At 36.2% G+C, this 20,572-nt stretch overlaps 1 protein-coding gene across 1 annotated transcript in view; it reads right to left on the bottom strand.

The window, feature by feature from the left end:
• Positions 1-20,572, bottom strand: part of MYCBP2 (MYC binding protein 2, E3 ubiquitin protein ligase) — a 271,487-nt gene that overhangs the window by 247,180 nt on the left and 3,735 nt on the right. Inside the window, exons 2-3 of the mRNA XM_012000660.1 lie at positions 10,158-10,233; positions 2,080-2,295 (exon numbers count right to left, since the gene is read on the bottom strand). Of these exons, the coding sequence (XP_011856050.1) occupies positions 2,080-2,295; positions 10,158-10,233 (292 nt within the window). The remainder of the gene's footprint in view (positions 1-2,079; positions 2,296-10,157; positions 10,234-20,572) is intronic.

Below are 20,572 nucleotides of genomic sequence, written 5' to 3'. Positions count from 1 at the left end.
TCACACCTGTAATCCCAGCACTTTGGGAGGCCGAGGTGGGTGGATCACCTGAGGTCCAGAGTTCGAGACCAGCCTGACCAACATGGAGAAACCCCATTTCTACTAAAAATACAAAATTAGCCAGGCGTGGTGGCACATGCCTGTAATCCCAGCTACTCAGGAGGCTGAGGCAGGAGAATTGCTGGAACTCAGGAGGCAGAGGTTCAGTGGGCCAAGATCATGCCATTGCACTCCAGCCTGGACAGCAAAAGCACAACTCCATCAAAGAAAGAAAGAAAAGGAAGGAAAGGAAGGAAAGGAAGGAAAGGAAGGAAAGGAAGGAAAGGGAGGAAAGGGAGGAAAGGGAGGGAAGGAAGGGAAGGGAGGGAAGAGAGGGAATGAAGCGAAGGAAGGGAAGGAAGGGAAGGAAGGGAAGGAAGGGAAGGAAGGGAGGAAGGGAGGAAGGAAGGAAGGAAGGAAGGAAGGAAGGAAGGAAGGAAGGAAGGAAGGGGCTATTAGAGTAGCAATTAGGATGTTGCAGACAAATGAAATAAGAAAAAGAAAAGGGTCTCAACTGTAAAACAGGAGGCAAAAAGGACATGTGAAGATGGCTGATCAAGAAGCTGAGTAAGTTGACAAAACCTTTATTACTCTATGAAATATGAAGCAAGCCATGTGCCAAGAATAAGGTGAGAAGAACCTGACAATATGATTAAGGATGGTGGTATACTTAGGAACAGCCACCATAAAATGTGCAAAAGAACTCAGACCAGGTTCCATTTATGCTGCTATTTCCAAGTCATAAAAAATATTTACAAAATCCCTTGTGGAAATGTATAAGTTTTCAAGGCATAATTTTAAGGTTATCAGTTTAGTAAAAAGGCAGTAATACATAAATCACTTATAATTATAAAATCATTTTGAGTATCTCTGTTTAGAAAAAAAGCAACATGCATAAGTCATATAAAGGCACCATTTAAAAATGTCTATATTTTCACCTATTCTTTTGTTATAAATATTAACTATACCTACTATATAGAAAAAAATATATTAAATACATAAAATAACCTTCCAGTCTTAAATATACCAATACTTAAACAGAACAGAGTACAAAAAGAAACACAGGTTTTTTTGTTTTTTTTTTTTGAGACAGTCTCACTTTGTCACCCAGGCCGGAGTGCAACAGCATGATCTCAGCTCACTGCAACCTCCGCCTCCCGGGTTCAAGCAATTTTCCTGCCTCAGCCTCTGAGTAGCTGGAATTACAGGCGCCCGCCACAACACCAGGCTAATTTTTGTATTTTTAGTAGGGACAGGGTTTCACCATGTTGGCCATGCTGTTCTCAAACTCCTGACCGCAGGTGACCCACCCACCTCGGCCTCCCAAAGTGCTGGGATTACAGGTGTGAGCCACTGCGCCCTGCCTACAATACATGTTTCTATTGTAGAAATACCAACTAGCTTATATGCTCCTGGTATATAAGGGAGTAATATCAGAATAATGCAAAAGTTAAGTTGGTTCATATGTGATTTTTTTTTTCCCCTAATCAAGGGAAGCCACAATATCAAGAGTACAATTATAAGCTTAGGCAGAAAGGAAAAGGCTCTCAGCCTAGCTACCACACAGCTGAGAGGCTTTGTAGTTCTACTTCAAGAGAAATAAAACTGCATACCTGCATCCCAGGCGAGGAGCACCTCCCAGCTTTCCAGGGCTCTTGGCTTTTTCTTGTGTCCACCTTACTCTCAGCCCACTGGCTCAGAGCTCTACTTCCATCTGCCATGGTTCCATGCCTCTATACCAGCATTTCCAGCCTACTGCTTTTGTACATTTTTTAATTGCCCCTGTAACAGACTCCAATCCACTCATCTCCCTTCCTGCGCTTTCCAGTGAATTATCAATTATTGACTTTGTTAGCACCTTAGATATAAAGTTGCAGAGTTTTCCTTTTCTGCTCCAAATCTATTTTTGCCCATAAGCCATGTTATCTTTAGCATGTAATTTTACATAAAGCAAGGTATTTTAACAATGCATATATATGCATTACAGCCAGAACACCTGCAGGTTATACATCTAAATATTAATAGAACTCAGTGGCTTACCTTTGGAAGCTTGATAGGGGGCTCTTTGGATTCCTCTTCTTCATCACTATCTGATTCTCCACTCTGCACAGAGTTCTTAGATGCAGCTGCCAACGATATTTCCTTTTTCTGCCATTCCAGAACGCAATGGCGTACATTACAGTAAATATTGAAAGCAGAAGGATTGCTATGTAGTTTGATATCTGGTATGATTACTGTATTCTCCAAGTTTTCAGACTGAAATACAAAACAGAGTATTTCCATTTCACACTCTTTTCTATCATCAAGTCCCATTTTAAATAAAAGTAAAGATTAGACAGGCTAACTGACTTGCAGAAGACACCTTATATGACACAGCAGAGACAGTCTAAGTCTATGGACCCAAGTTCTAGTCCCCTTTTCTATACCTCACTATTTTTTGAGTAATGCAGCAATAACCAACCAATCTGACAAGCACTTGAAAGGGATGGGCAAAAAACCTAGAAATATTCTCTTATCGTCATGACAGGAATAGACTCAACAAAGCTCAACTGCTAGAGTTCTGGATCAAAGAAGTTCATTTGATGCCTTCCTAAGAGACACCAGATATACTGTAGAGTCTCAGTGACCTACTACAAACATTAGATTGCATTTTGAATACTTTTATAAGTACATATAGAAGTTTACACAGAAATGAGGGTCTCCCCCCAAAAAACTTAATTTTCATCAACCGATTTCATTCTCATTCAAATAACAGTAATGCCAAGTAAACTGTAGATGCTTCCCTAAGCTCTCTCATATCTATCAGTATTGATAAAGGCTAAAAATCATGTGCTTGGTAATTTGTTAAGACTCAAACAGTTTCTCTTTTATGCCCAATATTTTATTCATCAGACAGCAACTACAATTTCAAGATCAACATTTACATTATAAATATAAAAAGCTGTTTTAAGATATTTTAGAAATTCAAGTTCCAATAATTAAAGTATGTCTAGGAAGTATCTAAGATAAACAAAATGATACCACAAGTACCAAAAAAACTTGGTCCCAAAAATTCAGCTCTTCTTCCATAAAGAATTGGAAAAAAACAAAACAAAATACTCTTGTTAAATAAGAAATATATCAAAGTTAAACTGTCATGGCATATAACTTATGAGTATATGCATAAGAGATATTACAAACATCTCTTATCCAAATATCCAGAGATATTACAAATATTAGCTATTCAAATCCAACAATATATAAAAAAGTAATATATTATGACCAACTGAGGTTCAATCCAGGGACAATGTTGGTGCAACACTGGAAAAGTAATCACTGTCACTACAGAGAAAAAATATATTATACTGCAATCAAACACAGAAAAATCATTTGACAAAAAATCCAGTATTGATTCATGACAGAAAAAAAAATGTATAAGTTAGGAATAGAAGGAAATTTTCTCAACTTGATAAAGGGTACCTACAAAATAACCACAGCTAAAGTGGTAACAGACTGAATGCTTTCCCTCTAAGATTGTGATCCAGGCAAATAGGTCTACTCTCAGCAACTCATCAACATTGTACTGGATATCCTACCTAGTACAAGGAAAATATCCTATGCAGCCAAGGGAAAAAGGCAAGAAGAAGTATTTTCTAAAAAAGAAATGTTTTTACTTGTAAAAAAAACATGTAAAGAATCTTAAGGAATCTGCAAAAAAGCTACCAGAAATAGTATGCAGATTTAACAAAATCAGGATATAAGATTACTATATAAAAAGAGTAGTATATCTACATACTAGGAATGAACAAATGAAAAATGTAATTTCAAAAATAATAGCATTGAAGTCACAGACTGGGAGAAAATATCTTCAAACCACATATCCAATAAAAGATGAGTATTCAGAATATATAAAGAATTCTCAAAAGTCAACAGTAAAAACAAACAAGGAATCTAATTAGAAAATGTGCAAAAGATAGGAATAAACACATCAATATAGAAGATATACAAAGGGCAAATAAGCACATGAAAAGAATTTCAACATCATTAGTTACCAGGAAATGCAAATTAAAATGAGATACAGTACACACCTATCAGAATGGCTAAAATAAATAGCGACAACACCAAATGCTGATGGGGATGAGGAGAAACTTATACATTGTTGATGGTCATGTAAAATCGTATAGCCACCCTGGAAGAAAGTACAGCAATTTCCTACAAAACTAAATATGTGCTTACCATATAATCCAGCAATTATGCTCTTGGACATTTACACCAGAGAAATAAAAACTTATGTTCACACAAAAACCAGTATATGAATGTTCGTAACAGCTTTCTTTTAAAATAGTCAAAAGCTAGAAACGACCGAGATATCCTTTAATGGGTAAATGGTTAAACAAACTATGGTACATCCATACCATGAAATGCTTACTCAGCAAGGAACAAACAATATACAACAACGTGTGTGAATCTCAAAGACATTTTGCCGAGTGGGGAAAAAAAGCGCCAATCGTTAAATGATTACATACTACACAATTCCTACTGGATAAGATTCTTAAAATGGTAAAATTATAAATGCTAAACAGATCAGTGGTTGCCAGAAGCTAAGGAGAGGATGAGGAAGGAAGATACTATAAAGGTTATAAAGGATATCACAGAGAATTCTTGTGATGGAACTGCTGTATATCCAGACTGTAGTAAGAGTCACATGGACCTACACATGTGATAAAATTACACAGACTTACGTGCACACGAACACATACACACCGCATTCATACTGAAATCATCTCAAAGCAAAATAAATTTTCAAAAATAACTGCATTTACAATAACATCAAAAATATAAAATAATTGTAAATAAAAGTAATAAAATAAGTGTAAGCCCTACACACTGAAAACAAAAAAGTGTTGCTGAGTGAAATTTAAAGACTTAAATAAATGGAGATATATACCATGTTCATGGATTGGAAAATTCAACATCATTAAAATGGCAATTCTTCCCCCAAACGCAAGCCACAGAATAGGAGAAATGTATTTGGAATGCAGACATCTGACAAAAGACTTGTATTTAGAATATATGAGAAACTCTGGCAATTCAGTACTAAGAAGACAATTACAAAAATAAGGAGGCAAGATCTGAACAGACATTTCACATAAAAAAAATAAGAATGGCAAAAGGTACATGAAAAGATTTCACATTATTAGCCATTAGAGAAAAGCAAGCTAAAATCACAATGGGAAACCCCTACTCAGTAGACTGACTAAAATTTAAAAAGCTAATACCATGTGTTTCAAAGATGTGAAGCAACTAGATTGGTCATATACTACTGGTGGGACTACAGATTGGAACAACCACTTTGGAAAAGAGTTTTCTGGTTTCTTAAAAAGCTAAACGTACATTTACTGTGCCAACACTGAGGAAAAAGTTAATGCCACAGGCATGATGGCTTACTGCTTATATTTCCCAAAGGAAACCATGATTGACCCTTGGCCAACCTTCGGGAATGTGGATGTTTAGAGTTTTCTTTGTGGTAGTGATTGATGATTTTGTTATGAACACATGGAGCAATGGACCATGTCTCCTGGCCTATCAGACTGCTCTGCATGTACAAACATCAAGCTTTACGATGTGTACCTGAGTTTCACTTATTGTGGCTGACTAACAAGATATGTCTATGTGACCAAACCCACAAAAAGTCTTGAATTCTAAAATTCACCTGAGCAAAAACAATACACACATTTCTCTGCAGTTCACTGTCAGAGAGAAAACATGTCTTGTGTGCTCAGTCAACAAAGAACTAGGAAGCCTATGCCATAACTCCCTATACATCACAAACACATATCTTTTTCTTGCTGCTTGCTCTGCATCCCTTGTTGTAATAAATCTTAGCCATGAGTATAAACTGCTTATGAGACTTATGAGTCCTTCTGGCAAATCAAAGGAAAAACCACTTAACCATTCCACTCCCTAGCATGCACCCAAGAAAAATGAACACACACACACACACATGCATATATAGGTATATAAAATCAGCAAAAAAATGGAATGAATTACTGATATACAACAACATAAACACAAATTATGCTGAGGGAAAGACACCAGATTTTTAAAAAAAAGAGTACTCACAATATGATCACATTTATACGAAGTTCTAGAAAATGAAAACTAATCTACAGTGACAGAAAATATATCTGTGGTTGTCTAGAGCCAGGGTTATAGGGAGGGATAGAATCAGCAGAGGATAAGAAAACCGGTCAGGCACGGTGGCTCATGCCTGTAACCCCAACACTTTGGGAGGCCAACGCGGGTGGATCACCTGAGGTCAGGAGTTTGAGACCAGCCTGGCCAACATGGTGAAATCTTGTCTCTACTAAAAATACAAAAATTAGCTGGACACGGTGGCTGGTGCCTATAATCCCAGCTACTCAGGAGGCTGAGGTGGGGAAATTGCTTGAACCCAGGAGGTAGAAGCTGCAGTGAGCTAAGATCACACACCACTGCACTCCAGCCTGGAAAACAGAGTGAGACTCCATCTCAAAAAATAAAAAGAAAATCCCTGGAGATGATGGAAGTGTTCTGAACTTTGACTGCAGTAGTGCTTCTATGCATGAATGTTAACTTCCAAAACTCACTGAACTGCAAACTTCAAATCTCTGTGTCAGGCTCAGCTACTGAGAAGCCTGATCTAAGACAGACACATTTGGGATCAGGAAGTTGAGGAAGTTTTCTGACTAATGAATTTGATTTCTCCTGTAAGAAAGTGAAGTCATATGCTGGAGGGTAGAATTTATCAGAGGTTTGAGGAGCATGGCAAAGGTCTGAAACAATCACAGAAGAAAAGAGAACTATTTGACCAGAAAAAATAGTAAGATAGTCTGGCTATGGTATACTTGAGATTGATGATCATGAATGTGTATTATCATCAATTAACTCTTGTATAACTCTCTTTGGCAGCACATGAAACTCACCTTAAGGGAGGGACAAAATAACTGGATTCATACAAGATTGAGTTTTGTCAGATTAATGCAAAAACATACAAGTGAGATACGGTAGGTAAAAATAGCCTCCAAAAACATCTACACCCTAATTCCCCAAAACCTAAGTGAATGCTACCTTACATGGCAAAAGGGACGCTGTATATGTGATTAAACTAAGGATTTTGAAATGCACAGATTATCTGGATGGGCCAATGTAATCACAAGGGTCCTTACAAGTGAAAGAGGAAGGCTGGACAGTGAGAGGAAGAGATAAAACAACAGAAAACTATCAGTGATGCCGCATGAGAAAACTCAACCAACCACCACTGGCTTTGAAGATGGAATAGGGCCACAACCCAAGACATTTGAGCAGCCTCTATTATAGAAACTGGAAAGGCAAAAAAACAGATTCCCTCCTAGAGCCTCCAGAAGGAATACGGCCTTGCTGACACCTTGATTTTAGCTCAGTGAGATCCATTTTGGACTTCAGATTTCCAGAACTGTAAGATAACTAGTGTTATTTTAAACCACCAAGTTTGTGTAATTTGTTGCAGATTAAGTAAGAGTTTTTCTAAAAAGAAAGACTGTGGTATCTAATCTGGGTAAGATGGAAATTAAATAAAGGAGATGACTGATGGATGGGATGAGGAGAAATAGAGGGGTTGATAGCCATAAAGGATATAAAGTAGATGTAACATCTATGTATATGTAATACATAAAGTAGATATAAAGTAGATAAAATGCCAGCTAAATGGCATTTTGAAAATAACTTTCAAAAACAGAGTAGATGAAAAATAATCTGGAAAAAGTAATACAGGTCAAGGAGACTAACAACACCATTTTACTACTTTATATTCTTTCCATGAGCAAAAAATGCCTCTTACTCATCTTTGTATCCCAAACATCCAGTATAATGCCTGCACATACTCAGCACGCAATTAATGTTTGAGGAACAAATTAATGAACTTATTTATATCACTGTTATCTCAAACTACTCTTAAAAAGAAGATATATAAATACTGAGGGCAAGAGGAAAAAAATTGAATTGCTAAGGGCACAAAGCTAGTTGGAGGCCGAATTGAAAGGGACAAAAGACCTTGACTTCTCCTCATCTCTTCCTGGATATCATATGCCACCACTTCAGGAAATCACCAAATGAAACCTTAGAAAAACTTCAAAGATACTCAAAATTCCCATACTCTGATTTGCACATAGCACCAAAAAGTTGAAAAGGGACAGAGGTTGGAAATCTGAATGACTGTATTTGTTAGAGGTTTTCTGTACATTGAGAATGCATTCCACTTCCCTCCTCTATCCCAGAAGCAGAAGTAATGAGAAGGGATACAGTGAACAGACATTATTTTTCTGCCCGCCCAGCAACACTTTCCTTAGGGTAACTATTCCTCCCTCATTCCATGTGGCCTATACACCAGGGTGCTCACCCACTGCCCATCTCCGGGTTAAAAATACAACTCAGTCTAACCAAAGTATCCCATGTCTCCGTGGTCAAAGCAAATGATGCAGGTAAACCGAAAATCCTACCCAAGACTTTCTGCTATGACTAGTAGAATAGATTGCCTCTTGCTCAGAGCAAATGGAGTTGGAGCTGCTGGCAGCCTCAGTCCTCAGTCACAGGTAATAAGTCCACACACAGAGGAAGGCAGAAGTAAGAGCTGAAAATACGGGTTCGATGATTTTATTTATTTATTTTGAGACAGAGTCTTACTCTGTCACCAGGCTGGAGTGCAGTGGTGCGATCTCAGCTCACTGCAACCTCCACCACCCAGTTTCAAGCGATTCTCCTGCCTCAGCCTCCTGGGTAGATGGGACTACAGGCACATGCCACCACGCCCAGCAAATTTTTGTATTTTTCGTAGAGACAGGGTTTCACCATGTTGGCCAGGATGGTCTCAACCTCTTGACCTCATAATCTGCCAGCCTCGGCCTCCCAAAGTGCTGGGATTACAGGCATGAGACACTGTGGCTAGCTGATGATATTATTTCATCCCTGGATCCAGCTGTGTCTCAAGATAGAGCCACCAAATAAATACCATCCCCCAACCTTTCATTTTATTTTGGGTTTGCTACTTTGAAGTAGATTTCTCTCAGTTACAATAGCAAGAACACTAACTTAAAAGTGTAGGAAACAATTGCCTCTACAGTTGATATACAGGCCCAGCAAATCTACTGTTTCTTTAACTCAAAGTGAAGCTGTTCAGGAATCACAGTTATGACTCTCCTCTTCCTTCTGTCTAGATGTTCAATAGAAAAGAGACTATTATATAAAGTGCTCTGGTCACTGAAAACGTTTAGTATAAAAAAGATGGATTTTATAGAGATCTCTGCATTATGTGAAAATAGATTCTTGGTTTCTAAGCTCTCACCTAATTCAAATATTCCATATTGCCTTTTCTTTTGTACAGCTACCAACAGTCAAAAGAGGCTCAGAACAATATGGACACACCAAGTTTCCCTAATTTCTGTCAAGAAAGGCATATGACAAACCCAAACCCAAGTCCCGGTTTACAAGCTAATTTTACTTAAGTTTCTAGTACCTGTAGTCAGATTGAAAAAAGAGAACAGAAGTGGATATGTTCCCCCAAAGGACTGATCAAAGATATTAAGAATAAATAATAAATAATTTTCAACATTCAGATATTAACTTCCAGTCTACTGGTCAAGAAACCCCCCAAAAATAGGCTGGGCACAGTGGCTCACGCCAGCAATCCCAGTACTTCAGGAGGCTGAGGAGAGAGAATTGCTTGAGCCCATGAGTTCGAGACAAGCCTGGCCAATACCATGAGATCCTGTCTCTACAAAAAATTTAACAATTAGCTGGGTGTGGTGACATTTACTTGTAGTCTCAGCTACTCAGGAGGCTGAGACGGAAGGATCACTTGAGCCCAGGAAACTACTGCACTCCAGCCTGGGTGACAGAAAAGACCTTGTTTCAAAAAAAAAAAAAAAAGCAAGAAAGAAAAGAAACACCCAAAAGAAAGATGAAACTAAAAGAGGAACCAAATCATAAAGGGCTTTTACAAAATTACTTCAGCACATACAAACAAAATGGTTTGCTAATTATACTTATATTTTTAAATCTTGGCATTTTTATTCAAATCACCATATGAAACAGTCCTATTCCTTATAAATTACCAACAGCTTTACCTTGCTTCTTGTCTTCACTTTTGATTTGCTCTTCTGTTTTCTTTTCAATTTCTTCTTATTTAATATTTTCTTATTCCTAAAAATTAAAAGAAAAATGGAAAAAAACATATGAATGTTCATATTAGGACATACAAAGCTATCAAAAATGCGTATTTCCAAAAGAGACATTTGGATCTTTTTCTTGCAAACTTTCTTTATGTGAAACAATATACTTTACATACACATATAAGATACTAACATATAAAGTAGCTATTGAGAAGATAACATGGGGCAGCTAAGCAATATACATTAAATGATAATAAAAATTTGAATTCTGCAAAAACATATATAAACTTAAAACATTAAAAAGGCATTAAATGAAGTATTTTACACTTTATCCAGAGTGGGGATGTTTACAAGTATCAGTAATGTTTCCGAGAAAAAAATCTGCTCTTTTTGGTAGTGAGGGCTATAGTGCAAAGGGACTTAAAAGCCACTTTTTACTAAACTACTATAGCAAAATTCCCAACTCATATACTTTATGTATCCAGCAACCAATCTGGATACATTCATTATCTCATGGCCCTAAGACCAAATTATTCTTTAAGCATAAGGAAGCCCCTGAATAACTCTGAGAAACAGAAAAAAAATATGTGATAAAGAATAAGAATTATGGTGCAAGAAACAAGAAGCAAGGAAAACATTTTATTTTCATTTCACTTAATATGTTTTATGTTCACCATGCTGAGATACTAGGTAGTAAAGACACAAAATGAAAAAGACAGTTCTTGTCCTCAAGGAGCTCAGAGACTTGAATGGAAAGCACAGTTTGGTGATCAAAGAGGGAATCAGGGGAGAGCAAAGGGGAGGAGGTTGTTCCAGATGCTGAAGAGGTCAAGTCCTTAAGATTTGGTAACTAATTTAGTGAGAGCAGTGACAAAATAGAAAAGTTTTAAGCCTAGGTCACCTGGAGGTAGACAATGTCATTCATAAAAATTGAGAAGTCAGAAGGAAGAGTTAGTCTGCTGGAAAAAAAGTAATGGGTTTGATTTTGAAGATGTTTAACTTCAAAATACCAAAATGTCAACAAATAGATAAGAGTAACAGGCAGATGAAAACGTTACCCTTGACATTTCCTTCAGTTTCACTCTTGAAATCAAAATAATCACAAAATCTGGTCAATTATATCTCATGAACAGTTCTTGAATCTGTCCACACCATCTTTACTGCTGCAATGCTAATAAGCTAGGTTACCACCACCTCTTACCTGGACCACTGCAAAAGCTTAACTCATTTCTGCACATCCATACCCTTCAATCCATTCTTCACATAGGAACCTAACTGAACTTTTAAAGACACAAACCTGAGTGGATAATTCCCCAGCTTAAAAATCAGTATCTTCTCAATTCTCTTAAGATAAAGTCCAAAAGCACCAACATCGTTTAAAAGATCCTCTTCCAATAACTGACCTCCACCCATCTATCCTGCCTCATTTTGCATTCTTTTCCACCTGGTTCATCATACTCCAGCAAGAAGGATATTCTTTCAGTTGTCTGAACCTGTTAAGCTTCATCACAACTTTCACAAAGGTTTTCCCTCTTCCTGAAATTCTCTACCACATCTTCTCCTGCTAACCACTACTTATCTTCGAGGTCTCAGCATAAGTGTCACTTAAGTCTAACTCCCCACACTGGATGAGTTGCCCTAATATACACTCTCAGTTCATCGTATACTTACGTTTCATTGTATAGTCAATAACTGTAATTATGTATGGAACTGTTTAATGTATTGTTTCCTCACCAAGCTATAAGCTCCAACAGTGCAGAGGCTCTGTCTTTCTTGTTCACTACTCTAAGGTATCTACATCTATGGTATGGATACATGAGTGCATTTAAAGCATATCTAGCCAGAAAGGCCCACTAAGGAGCTATCCATGGGATTATTTTGCACAGACTTCAGTGCAAAGGAGGTCATGGAAACTATGTATGTGGATGAGATTTTCACAAGATAGTATGCCATAAAAGTAAAGGGAAAGAGAAAGATTAACAGTGCCAAATGCTAAACATAAATGCATATACCTGCTTATAGAATCTACTAAACTACTAGCATTATGAGGGCATGACGAATGTCTATTTCAACTGTGTACTTTCAGCACCTGCATCAATGTGAAACATCATGGATGGCCAATAAATATCAGATGAACAAATAAACAAATAAAACACAGTAAGTATTCTTCATAGTATTTAGGAAACCAACTTTCCTTTATATTAAAGATTACCTGAGTGAAATCAGGTATTTGAGCAACAGGAATACATAACTACTAAGAGGTTAGCCCCTTCTATATAACTTATAAAAGCATCAAAATTTATCCCAAACCAATTTTCAGAGAAGTAGAATATATAAATCCAAATTCAGATAGATTTCCTAAAGACTAGTTATAACTGACTTAAATTTTCTCAATTAGAGACCAATTTTTGTGTCTGTTTTATCTAATGGAACTTCTTTAAAGTTCAAATGACTTTACGTACATTTCTAAAATACTTCTTTCTATGCATGATGGCATTTAATTGGTTGTAACAATTCTAATGAATCTGAACCCATCAATTCTTAAGTACAGACCATCCAAGAATTAGCTATTCCCAAATTAATTATAAATTACTTTTACTGTGTTTTTTTTTTTTGTTGCTGCTGATTTGGTTTGTAGAGGTAGAGGTAGAGGTAGAGGTTTTCTAAAAAAGCCAGTAATAAGTTGAAAATTATACAAATGAAATTTGTATTCAACAATGGAAAATTTTAAAATGCCATTTGCGAGTAATATAACACACCATTATATCTCTATATTTGAGAACTAAGCTTAAACCTTTCACAATATCTGAGGACAGAAATATAAAAGAGAAACTCTAAAAACCAGTCTTACACATTTACAATTTACCTTGAAATTTCTGATGATTTAGGGCTTGATATTCTAAATCAATCGAAGCTTAATGAAGAATGTCTAGAATTGGTCCTGTAAGACTTTTAGTCTTCTCACAAAAATAACTTCATATCCATGAGATTTGAAAGAATTGTGGTTGACAATAAAAGGGAAAGGCTATTAACATGCCTTAAATATTTATTTTAAAATATTTACTTTAAAAATTCCAAAAAGATTTTCTTAAGAGCTACGCTGTTTAAGAGAAACCATATACTTCTGCAATATAAGAACAAACGAATTTTGCAAATTGTTCAGTGATATAGATCAACAGTTTCTCTATCAGCTTATTACTGAGTATACTTTATACCAAAAATAGAGTCATAATTTTAAAACCTCTTTCACTCAAATCTGCTTCTTCATTTGCAAAATAAAGAGATGAAGGAGACTGAGGTTCCTTCTAAATCCGGTAAAATGCTAAGATTTTAATAAATCCAAATTTACAGAACTTCTGAAATAAAATGGTTTCAATCTTTTGCTTAATTTCCCTTAGTAATAAGAAATAAAAAATTTCTGAGGCTGTGATCTAAAGCAGGAATAGGGAAATTATTTTCTGCAAAGGGCCAGATAGCAAATATTTTACACTTTGTGAGTCACAAGATCTCTGCTGCAACTACTCAATGGTTACAGCATGAAAGCAGCCATTGGCAGCACATAAAGACAGGAGTGTGCATATATTACAATAAAACTTCCGAATTTCACAAAATGCTCACAAAACATTCTCTTCCTTTTTTATTTTCAATTCAACCTTTTAAAAATGTAAAAACCATTTTTAGCTCACAGGCTACATAAAAACAAGAATTGGGCCTCATTGGTCTGTGGGTCATTGTTTGCTCACCCCAGATCTGGGGCATATTTTGATAAACACACCCATATCAGAAAGGAAAAAAATGCTTTATAACTATGAGTATGCAGCACAGATAAAACTATTCAAAACATTACCACGCTTATAAAAATAAGCACGCCTAAAATTATCTGCCTTTTCTTTTTATAAAGATAAACTTCGGACTTCCACTTCCCTAAAGTAAGTGATTAGATAGGAGGCAGGCCAATGCGCCTGCTTCAAAGGCTAGACTAACCAACACAAGAAAGCTGTGGAAGCAATGAGGACTAAAAGAACGAACAATCCAGAGGTGGAAGAGCACTTCCAAGACAGCTGAGACCACTGGCTTGTTCTTCCATGTGGGTAACTGCAGAGTTTGGGCATGAGTAAGGACTGAGTTTGGCTTACGCAGAGGAACTCTAATAAAGGAAACAGGAGACTAGTAGTGCTTTAGATGTCCACGTGGGGTGAAATGACAGACTAGAATCTAGAAAAGCTCCAGATACATAAACAGCTTTCCCAGTGGTATATCTCCTCAGAAATGGAACACTGAAGGATGATAGAGAGGCTGGGTCAAGGCTGGGAGTGGTGGCTCACGCCTGTAATCCCAACACTTTGGGAGGCTGAGGCAGGCAGATTACTTGAGGTCAGGAGTTCAAGACCAGCCTGGCCAACATGGTGAAACCCCGTCTCTACTAAAAATGCAAAAAAATTAGCTGGTTATGGTGGTGCACGCCTATAATCCCAGCAACTCAGGAGGCTGAGGCAGGAGAATCGCTTGAACCTGGAAGGCAGAGGTTGTGGTGAGCCAAGAGCCGAGATTGCACCACTGCACTCCAGTCGGGGCTACAGAGCAAGATTCCATCTCAAAAAAAAAAAAAAAAAAAAAGAGAGAGAGATAGAGGCTGAGTAAAAAGGGAAGAGAAAACTTCTGTAAGAAGACAGATTCCTAGTAGACAGAGGGAGCGGTCTCTGTAATCCCTCAGTGGATTGAGATAATCAAACTCCTCATTCTATCTGTCTGACACAGCAAAGAGCAAACCTCTCTGGGAGAAAACACATCATCTGAAAGAAAATCCTGTTCATTCATACACAGCGTTACTCTAGTTTGGGGACACTAAGTAAACACATTAAGAGACATCAAAAGAAGCAAAATACGTGGCAGACACATAATCAAGAGAAAACCAGAAAATCAGACTCACAGAAAACCCAGATATTAACATTAGGAGGCAAGTACTTGAGAAGCAGAGATTAACAAAGTGTGTAAAATAATGGAATTGGCAATTTTCAACATAATTTATAAAAAAAAGAACCAAGCGGACATTCTGAAACTGAAAAACAAACATCTGAAATTAAGAACGTCTCATATGATTTTAAGAGCAGAGTAAATTATAGGAAAACAGGTTTCACAGACTTGCAAACAGGCCAAAAATAAATAAATAAATTCAATCACAAAAACAAAAATGGGATAAACAAAACAGAGAATGAGACATGTGGGACACAGTCAAATGGTCTCATATTCATATAATTGGAATCCCAGAAAGAGAGAAAAAAGAATGGAACGAAAGCAATACATGACAAGATAATTACTGACAATTTCCCAAAAGTGAAGAAAGAAATCAACTGAGATATTCAAGAAACTCAGGGAACTTGAAGCAGGAAAATGCAAAGAAAAGCATACCTAGGCACAACATGGTCATAGTGCTAAAAGCAAAGCATAAAGAGAAAACCTTCACAGCAGCCGGAGAAGAGATACACTTAAAGGAACAATAAAATTGATAGTTTCCATTCTTTGTGTTGAAAAGTGCTGGGGGGTGGGGAGGGGAGGTGGTGGACTGGAGGGATGGGGGTTAGAGGTTGGGGGAAGCAATCTGGAATCATATAACCTTTAAGAATGTATCTTTTAAGAAGGAAGACAAAAATAAAGATGTTTTTAAATCCATGAAAGCTGACATAATTCACATAAAGGATTCTAAAAGTATCCTTTAAGAATGAAGACAAAAATAAAGATGTTTTTAGATCCATGAAAGTTGGCATAATTCACTGTCAAGAGACCAATATTACAAGAAATACTGAAGGAAAGTCTTCCTTTAATAACTGTAATATCATAATTTTAAACTAAAGGATACATGCTAAAAGGATAGAAAAAGATGTATCACAAGCACACCCACCAGTGTCCCAAAAAAAGTTGGTGTGGCTATTTTAATATTTGACAAAGTAATTTTTAAGACAACAGTATTATAAGAAATGAGAAGAGCATTTCTAAATGGCAAAAGGGTCAAATCATTAGGAAATCATAACAATCCTAAATTTGAATGCATCCAGTAACACAGCTTCAAAATATATAAAGCAAAATTGACAGAAGTAAAATGAGAAAATACAAATCCACAATTGAAAGAGCAGATTTTAACATACCTCTCTGTAACTGACAGAACAAGTACAGACCAAAACAGCACTGACATACAAAAATTTGAAAACATGATTAATCGGCTGGGTGCGGTGGCTCACGCCTGTAATCACAGCACTTTGGGAGGCCAAGGTAGGTGGATCACAAGGTCAGGTGTTCAAGATCAGCCTGACCAACATGGTGAAATCCTATCTCTACTAAAAATACAAAAATTAGCCAGGCGTGGTGGCAGGCACCTGTAGTCTCAGCTACTCAGGAGGCTGAGGCAGGAGAATCGCTTGAACCCGGGAGGTGGCAGTTGCAGTGCACCAAGATCATACTACTGTCCTCCAGCCTGGGCGACAGAGCAAGACTCCGTCTCAAAACAAACCAACAAACAAACCATGATTAATCAACCTGACTTAATTGGCATATATACAGAAGCATATCCAACAACAGTAGAATGCATATTCTTTTCAAGTGCATATAGAACATTTACCAAAACAGATAATATGCTGGACCACAGACCAAGTCTAAACTAATTTCCAAGGACTGAATCATAAGGTAATTCTCTGGTCATGGAAAAATTAAACCAGAAATTAAAAAAAAAAAAAGAAAAACACAAAGAAATTCCCAAATGCTTGGCAATCAAAAAAACAAGACTTATAAATAAACTATGGGTCAAAGAACTAGTCACAATGGAAATCAGAAAGTGTTTTCCATAAAATGAAAATGCAATATGGCATAACAAAATTGGTAGAATGCTAAAGCAGTACTTCCACAAAATGCATAGCTTTTTGCATACACATAAATGCATATATTGAAAAAAAACACTGAAAGTAAATTATCTAGACTCACAACTCCAGAAGCTAAAAAGAAAACCACAAATTAAATGCAAAATATGTAGTAGAAAGGAAATAAAAATAAGAGTGGATACCAATGAAATGGAAAGCAGACATTCAATAGAGATTATCAAGAGCCAAAAATTGGTTATCTAAAAAGATTAGTATACGTAACAAAAAGACAAAAAATAAATGTTGAAGATGTGGAGAAAGTAGAACTCATACACTGTTGATGGGAATGTAAATTAGTACAACCATTGTGGAAAACAAAATGGAGGCTCCTGAAAAAACTAAAAACAGAACTACCATATGATCCAGCAATTCCACTACTGGGTATATATACAAAGGAAAAAAATCTGTATGTTGAAAAGATATCAGAATTTCCATTTTCCCTGCTACACTATTCACAATAGCCAAGATGTGGAATCGACCTATGTTTCCACAAGCAGATGAATGGATAAAGAAAACGTGATATATATACACAATGAAATACTATTTAGTGATTAAAAAAAGAGTAAAATTCTGTCATTTGCAGCAATGTGGATGAGCTTGGAGGACATTATCTTAAGTTAAAGAAGCCAGACAAAGAAAGATGAATATGGCATGTTTTTACTCATATGCGGAAGCTAAAATAGTTGATCTCATAAAAGTAGAGAGCAGAAGAGTTTTTGAAGAGTAGCCAGAGGTTGGCTAATAGATGCAAAATCAGACCTAGAAAGTAGGAGTAAGTTTGAGTGTTATATAGCATCACAGGGTGACCATCATAAACAACAATGTATCATACAACTTCAAACAGCTAGAAGACAGGATTCTGAATGGTCTCATGACAAAGAAATGACAAAATGATAAATGTGTGAGGTGATAAATATGCTAATTATCCTGATTTGATCATTACACATTGTAAACATGTATCAAAATATATTGTACCCCATGTATATGCACAATTATTTGTGAATTAAATATATAACAAATATTTTTAAATAAAATGAAATAAATATAAACCTAGAGCAAAAATGGTCAGGAAAAAAGTAAAAGCACAAATTATCAATATGAGAAATAAGAAAGGAGGCATCACTACAGATGCTGCCTATAAATTTGACAAATAAAATGGATAAATTCCTCGAAAAAATGTAACTTCTCAACATTAAACAAGGGAAAAAATGTAATGTCTGAATAGCCTTCTATATACTGGAAAGAAAAAACTGGATCCCTAATCAAAACCTATCCACAAAGAAAACGCTAGACTTGGATGGTTTTGTTGGTGAATTCTTCCAAATACTTTAAAAATTCACTAGTACTTCTTTCAAACATTATCAACCTTAGACTCTTTCAGACAATATAAAAAGAAGAAACATTTCCCAACTCATAAGACAAGCATAACTCTGATATCAAAATTTGAAGAGAACATTTCAAAATACAAGTTTCAGACCAGTATCTCCTATGAATATAGAAGCAAAAATACTGCACAGCCAAAAAGTAGAAACGACCCAAATGCTCACCAACTAATGAATGTATAAAGTGTAGAATTTCCATATAAGAGAATGTTGTTTACCCATTAAAAAAAAGAACTGAAGTACTGACTCATGCTACAACGTGGATGAACCTTGAAAACATTATGCTAAGTGAAAGAAACAACAGCAACAAAAGGTCATAAATTGTATAATTCCATTTATATGTAATGTCTAGTCAGGCAAATTCATAAAAACAGGAAGTAGTAGTTGCCAGAAACTGATAGAAAGGAGAATAGAAACTGCCTGCTAATAGCTTTGGGATTTATGGAGTGACAAAAATGTTTAGTTCTATGACTTTGAGAATATACTGGAAAGCAGTAAGTTGTACACTTTAAAAGGGTGAATTTATGGTATGTGAATTACCCCTTTTATTTTTAAAAAAGAGAGTCATTTACCTACAAATAATTTTGTCTAACAACATATGGAAAGAATACATACATAATCAACATAATTCAATATAATAAGAGAACAAAAGAAACAAAACATATGATTACTTCAACAGAAACAGGAAAAGTATTTTTAAAACTCAACAACCACTAGTGATGAAACTCCTCGATGAACCAGGAACAGATTTTACTTAATCCAATAAAGATCACCTACAAAAAACCTACTTTTAACAGTGTATTCAATTATACTGAATGTTGAAAAATTAAATATTTCCACTTCAGCATGGGGGGAAAATGCAAGGATTTGTACTATCACCACTTCTGTTAACACAATATTGAAGGTCAGTAAGTGATGCAAATGAACTAAAAGTCGTAATAGTTAAAAATTAAAAGTAAAGCATTTTTTTATTTGCAGATAATTATATTTATAGAAAATACAAAATAATCCACAAATAAAGAATTAACAAGTGAATTATCAAGGTCACTGGATACAAGACTAACTTTTAAAAATCGATCTATGAAGCACCTTATGTAAACTGAAACTTTTGCATAGAAGCCAGACTCATTCTGTGTAATTAATGTAATGATACTCCCATTATGTTCAAGCATCAATGAATAAATTAGGGAGGAATAGCTGTCTCACTACTAAGTAGAAAACTTTTATTTACTTAACCTAGCCTGCTAATTAGTAATAAGAGATTTTTAACAGTTCAACTTGATTTAGGGGAAAGATGCAAATAGATGTCTTATACATAGCTTCAGTCTCTTGATCTTATTCAGAAATCTTCACGTGGGAGGAGGACTATAAAGCAAGCTACCTTGGCAATGGGCAGAGCAGCAGAAGAAAAAAGAGGGTAGGGGAACGTAGAGGGGAGCATGAGTGAGGGGAGAAGTCTCTGAAAAGTTGTGGCTATAGACTCAGCCTCATGCATATTTGTACTCTAAGTAAACATAGCCTAGGTAGGCCAGGGAAACTCAAGCTTTGAAGCAATTGTAAAACTGTAATACTTTCTAATGATAGCATGAATGACAATCTATTCATCCCAGGCCTCAGAGAACTACAAAAGGAATGAGAGCAAGCAAATAACTAGGCACACAGAGATACAAGGCACCCTGAGTGAGAACAGCAGAACAAGGCAACAGAGAGATACCCAAATAGACTTCAGATGGTGGGATTTTCTGAAAGACTGTAACAAGAATATGTTTATCAAATTTAAAGAAATAAAAGACTACCGCTAAAATATCTGCAGGGGATGGGGAACAACTGAGCACATTTGAAAAAAAATCAAACTAGACATGAAAAATAACTGACATTACAGACTCCATAGGTGGGTTTAAGTGTACAGGACACAGCTGAATAGAAAATTTAAGATCTAGAAAACAGATCAGAAAAAAAACCTGGAATTCTTCACAGAAAGATAAAAAGGCTAAAAATATGTCCCTGAGACCTTTTTCAAATCTGAAACTTCCTCCTTCCCCATCCCAAAAGAGACAGCCCTTACTCTATCCAAGTATGC

The sequence above is a fragment of the Mandrillus leucophaeus genome, unplaced genomic scaffold, assembly GCF_000951045.1.
Source record: "Mandrillus leucophaeus isolate KB7577 unplaced genomic scaffold, Mleu.le_1.0 Scaffold638, whole genome shotgun sequence".
In the NCBI taxonomy this organism is placed as follows: domain Eukaryota; kingdom Metazoa; phylum Chordata; class Mammalia; order Primates; family Cercopithecidae; genus Mandrillus; species Mandrillus leucophaeus.
The sequence above is the reverse complement of the archived record's forward strand: the minus strand, read 5'-3'. Positions and strand labels throughout refer to the sequence as shown.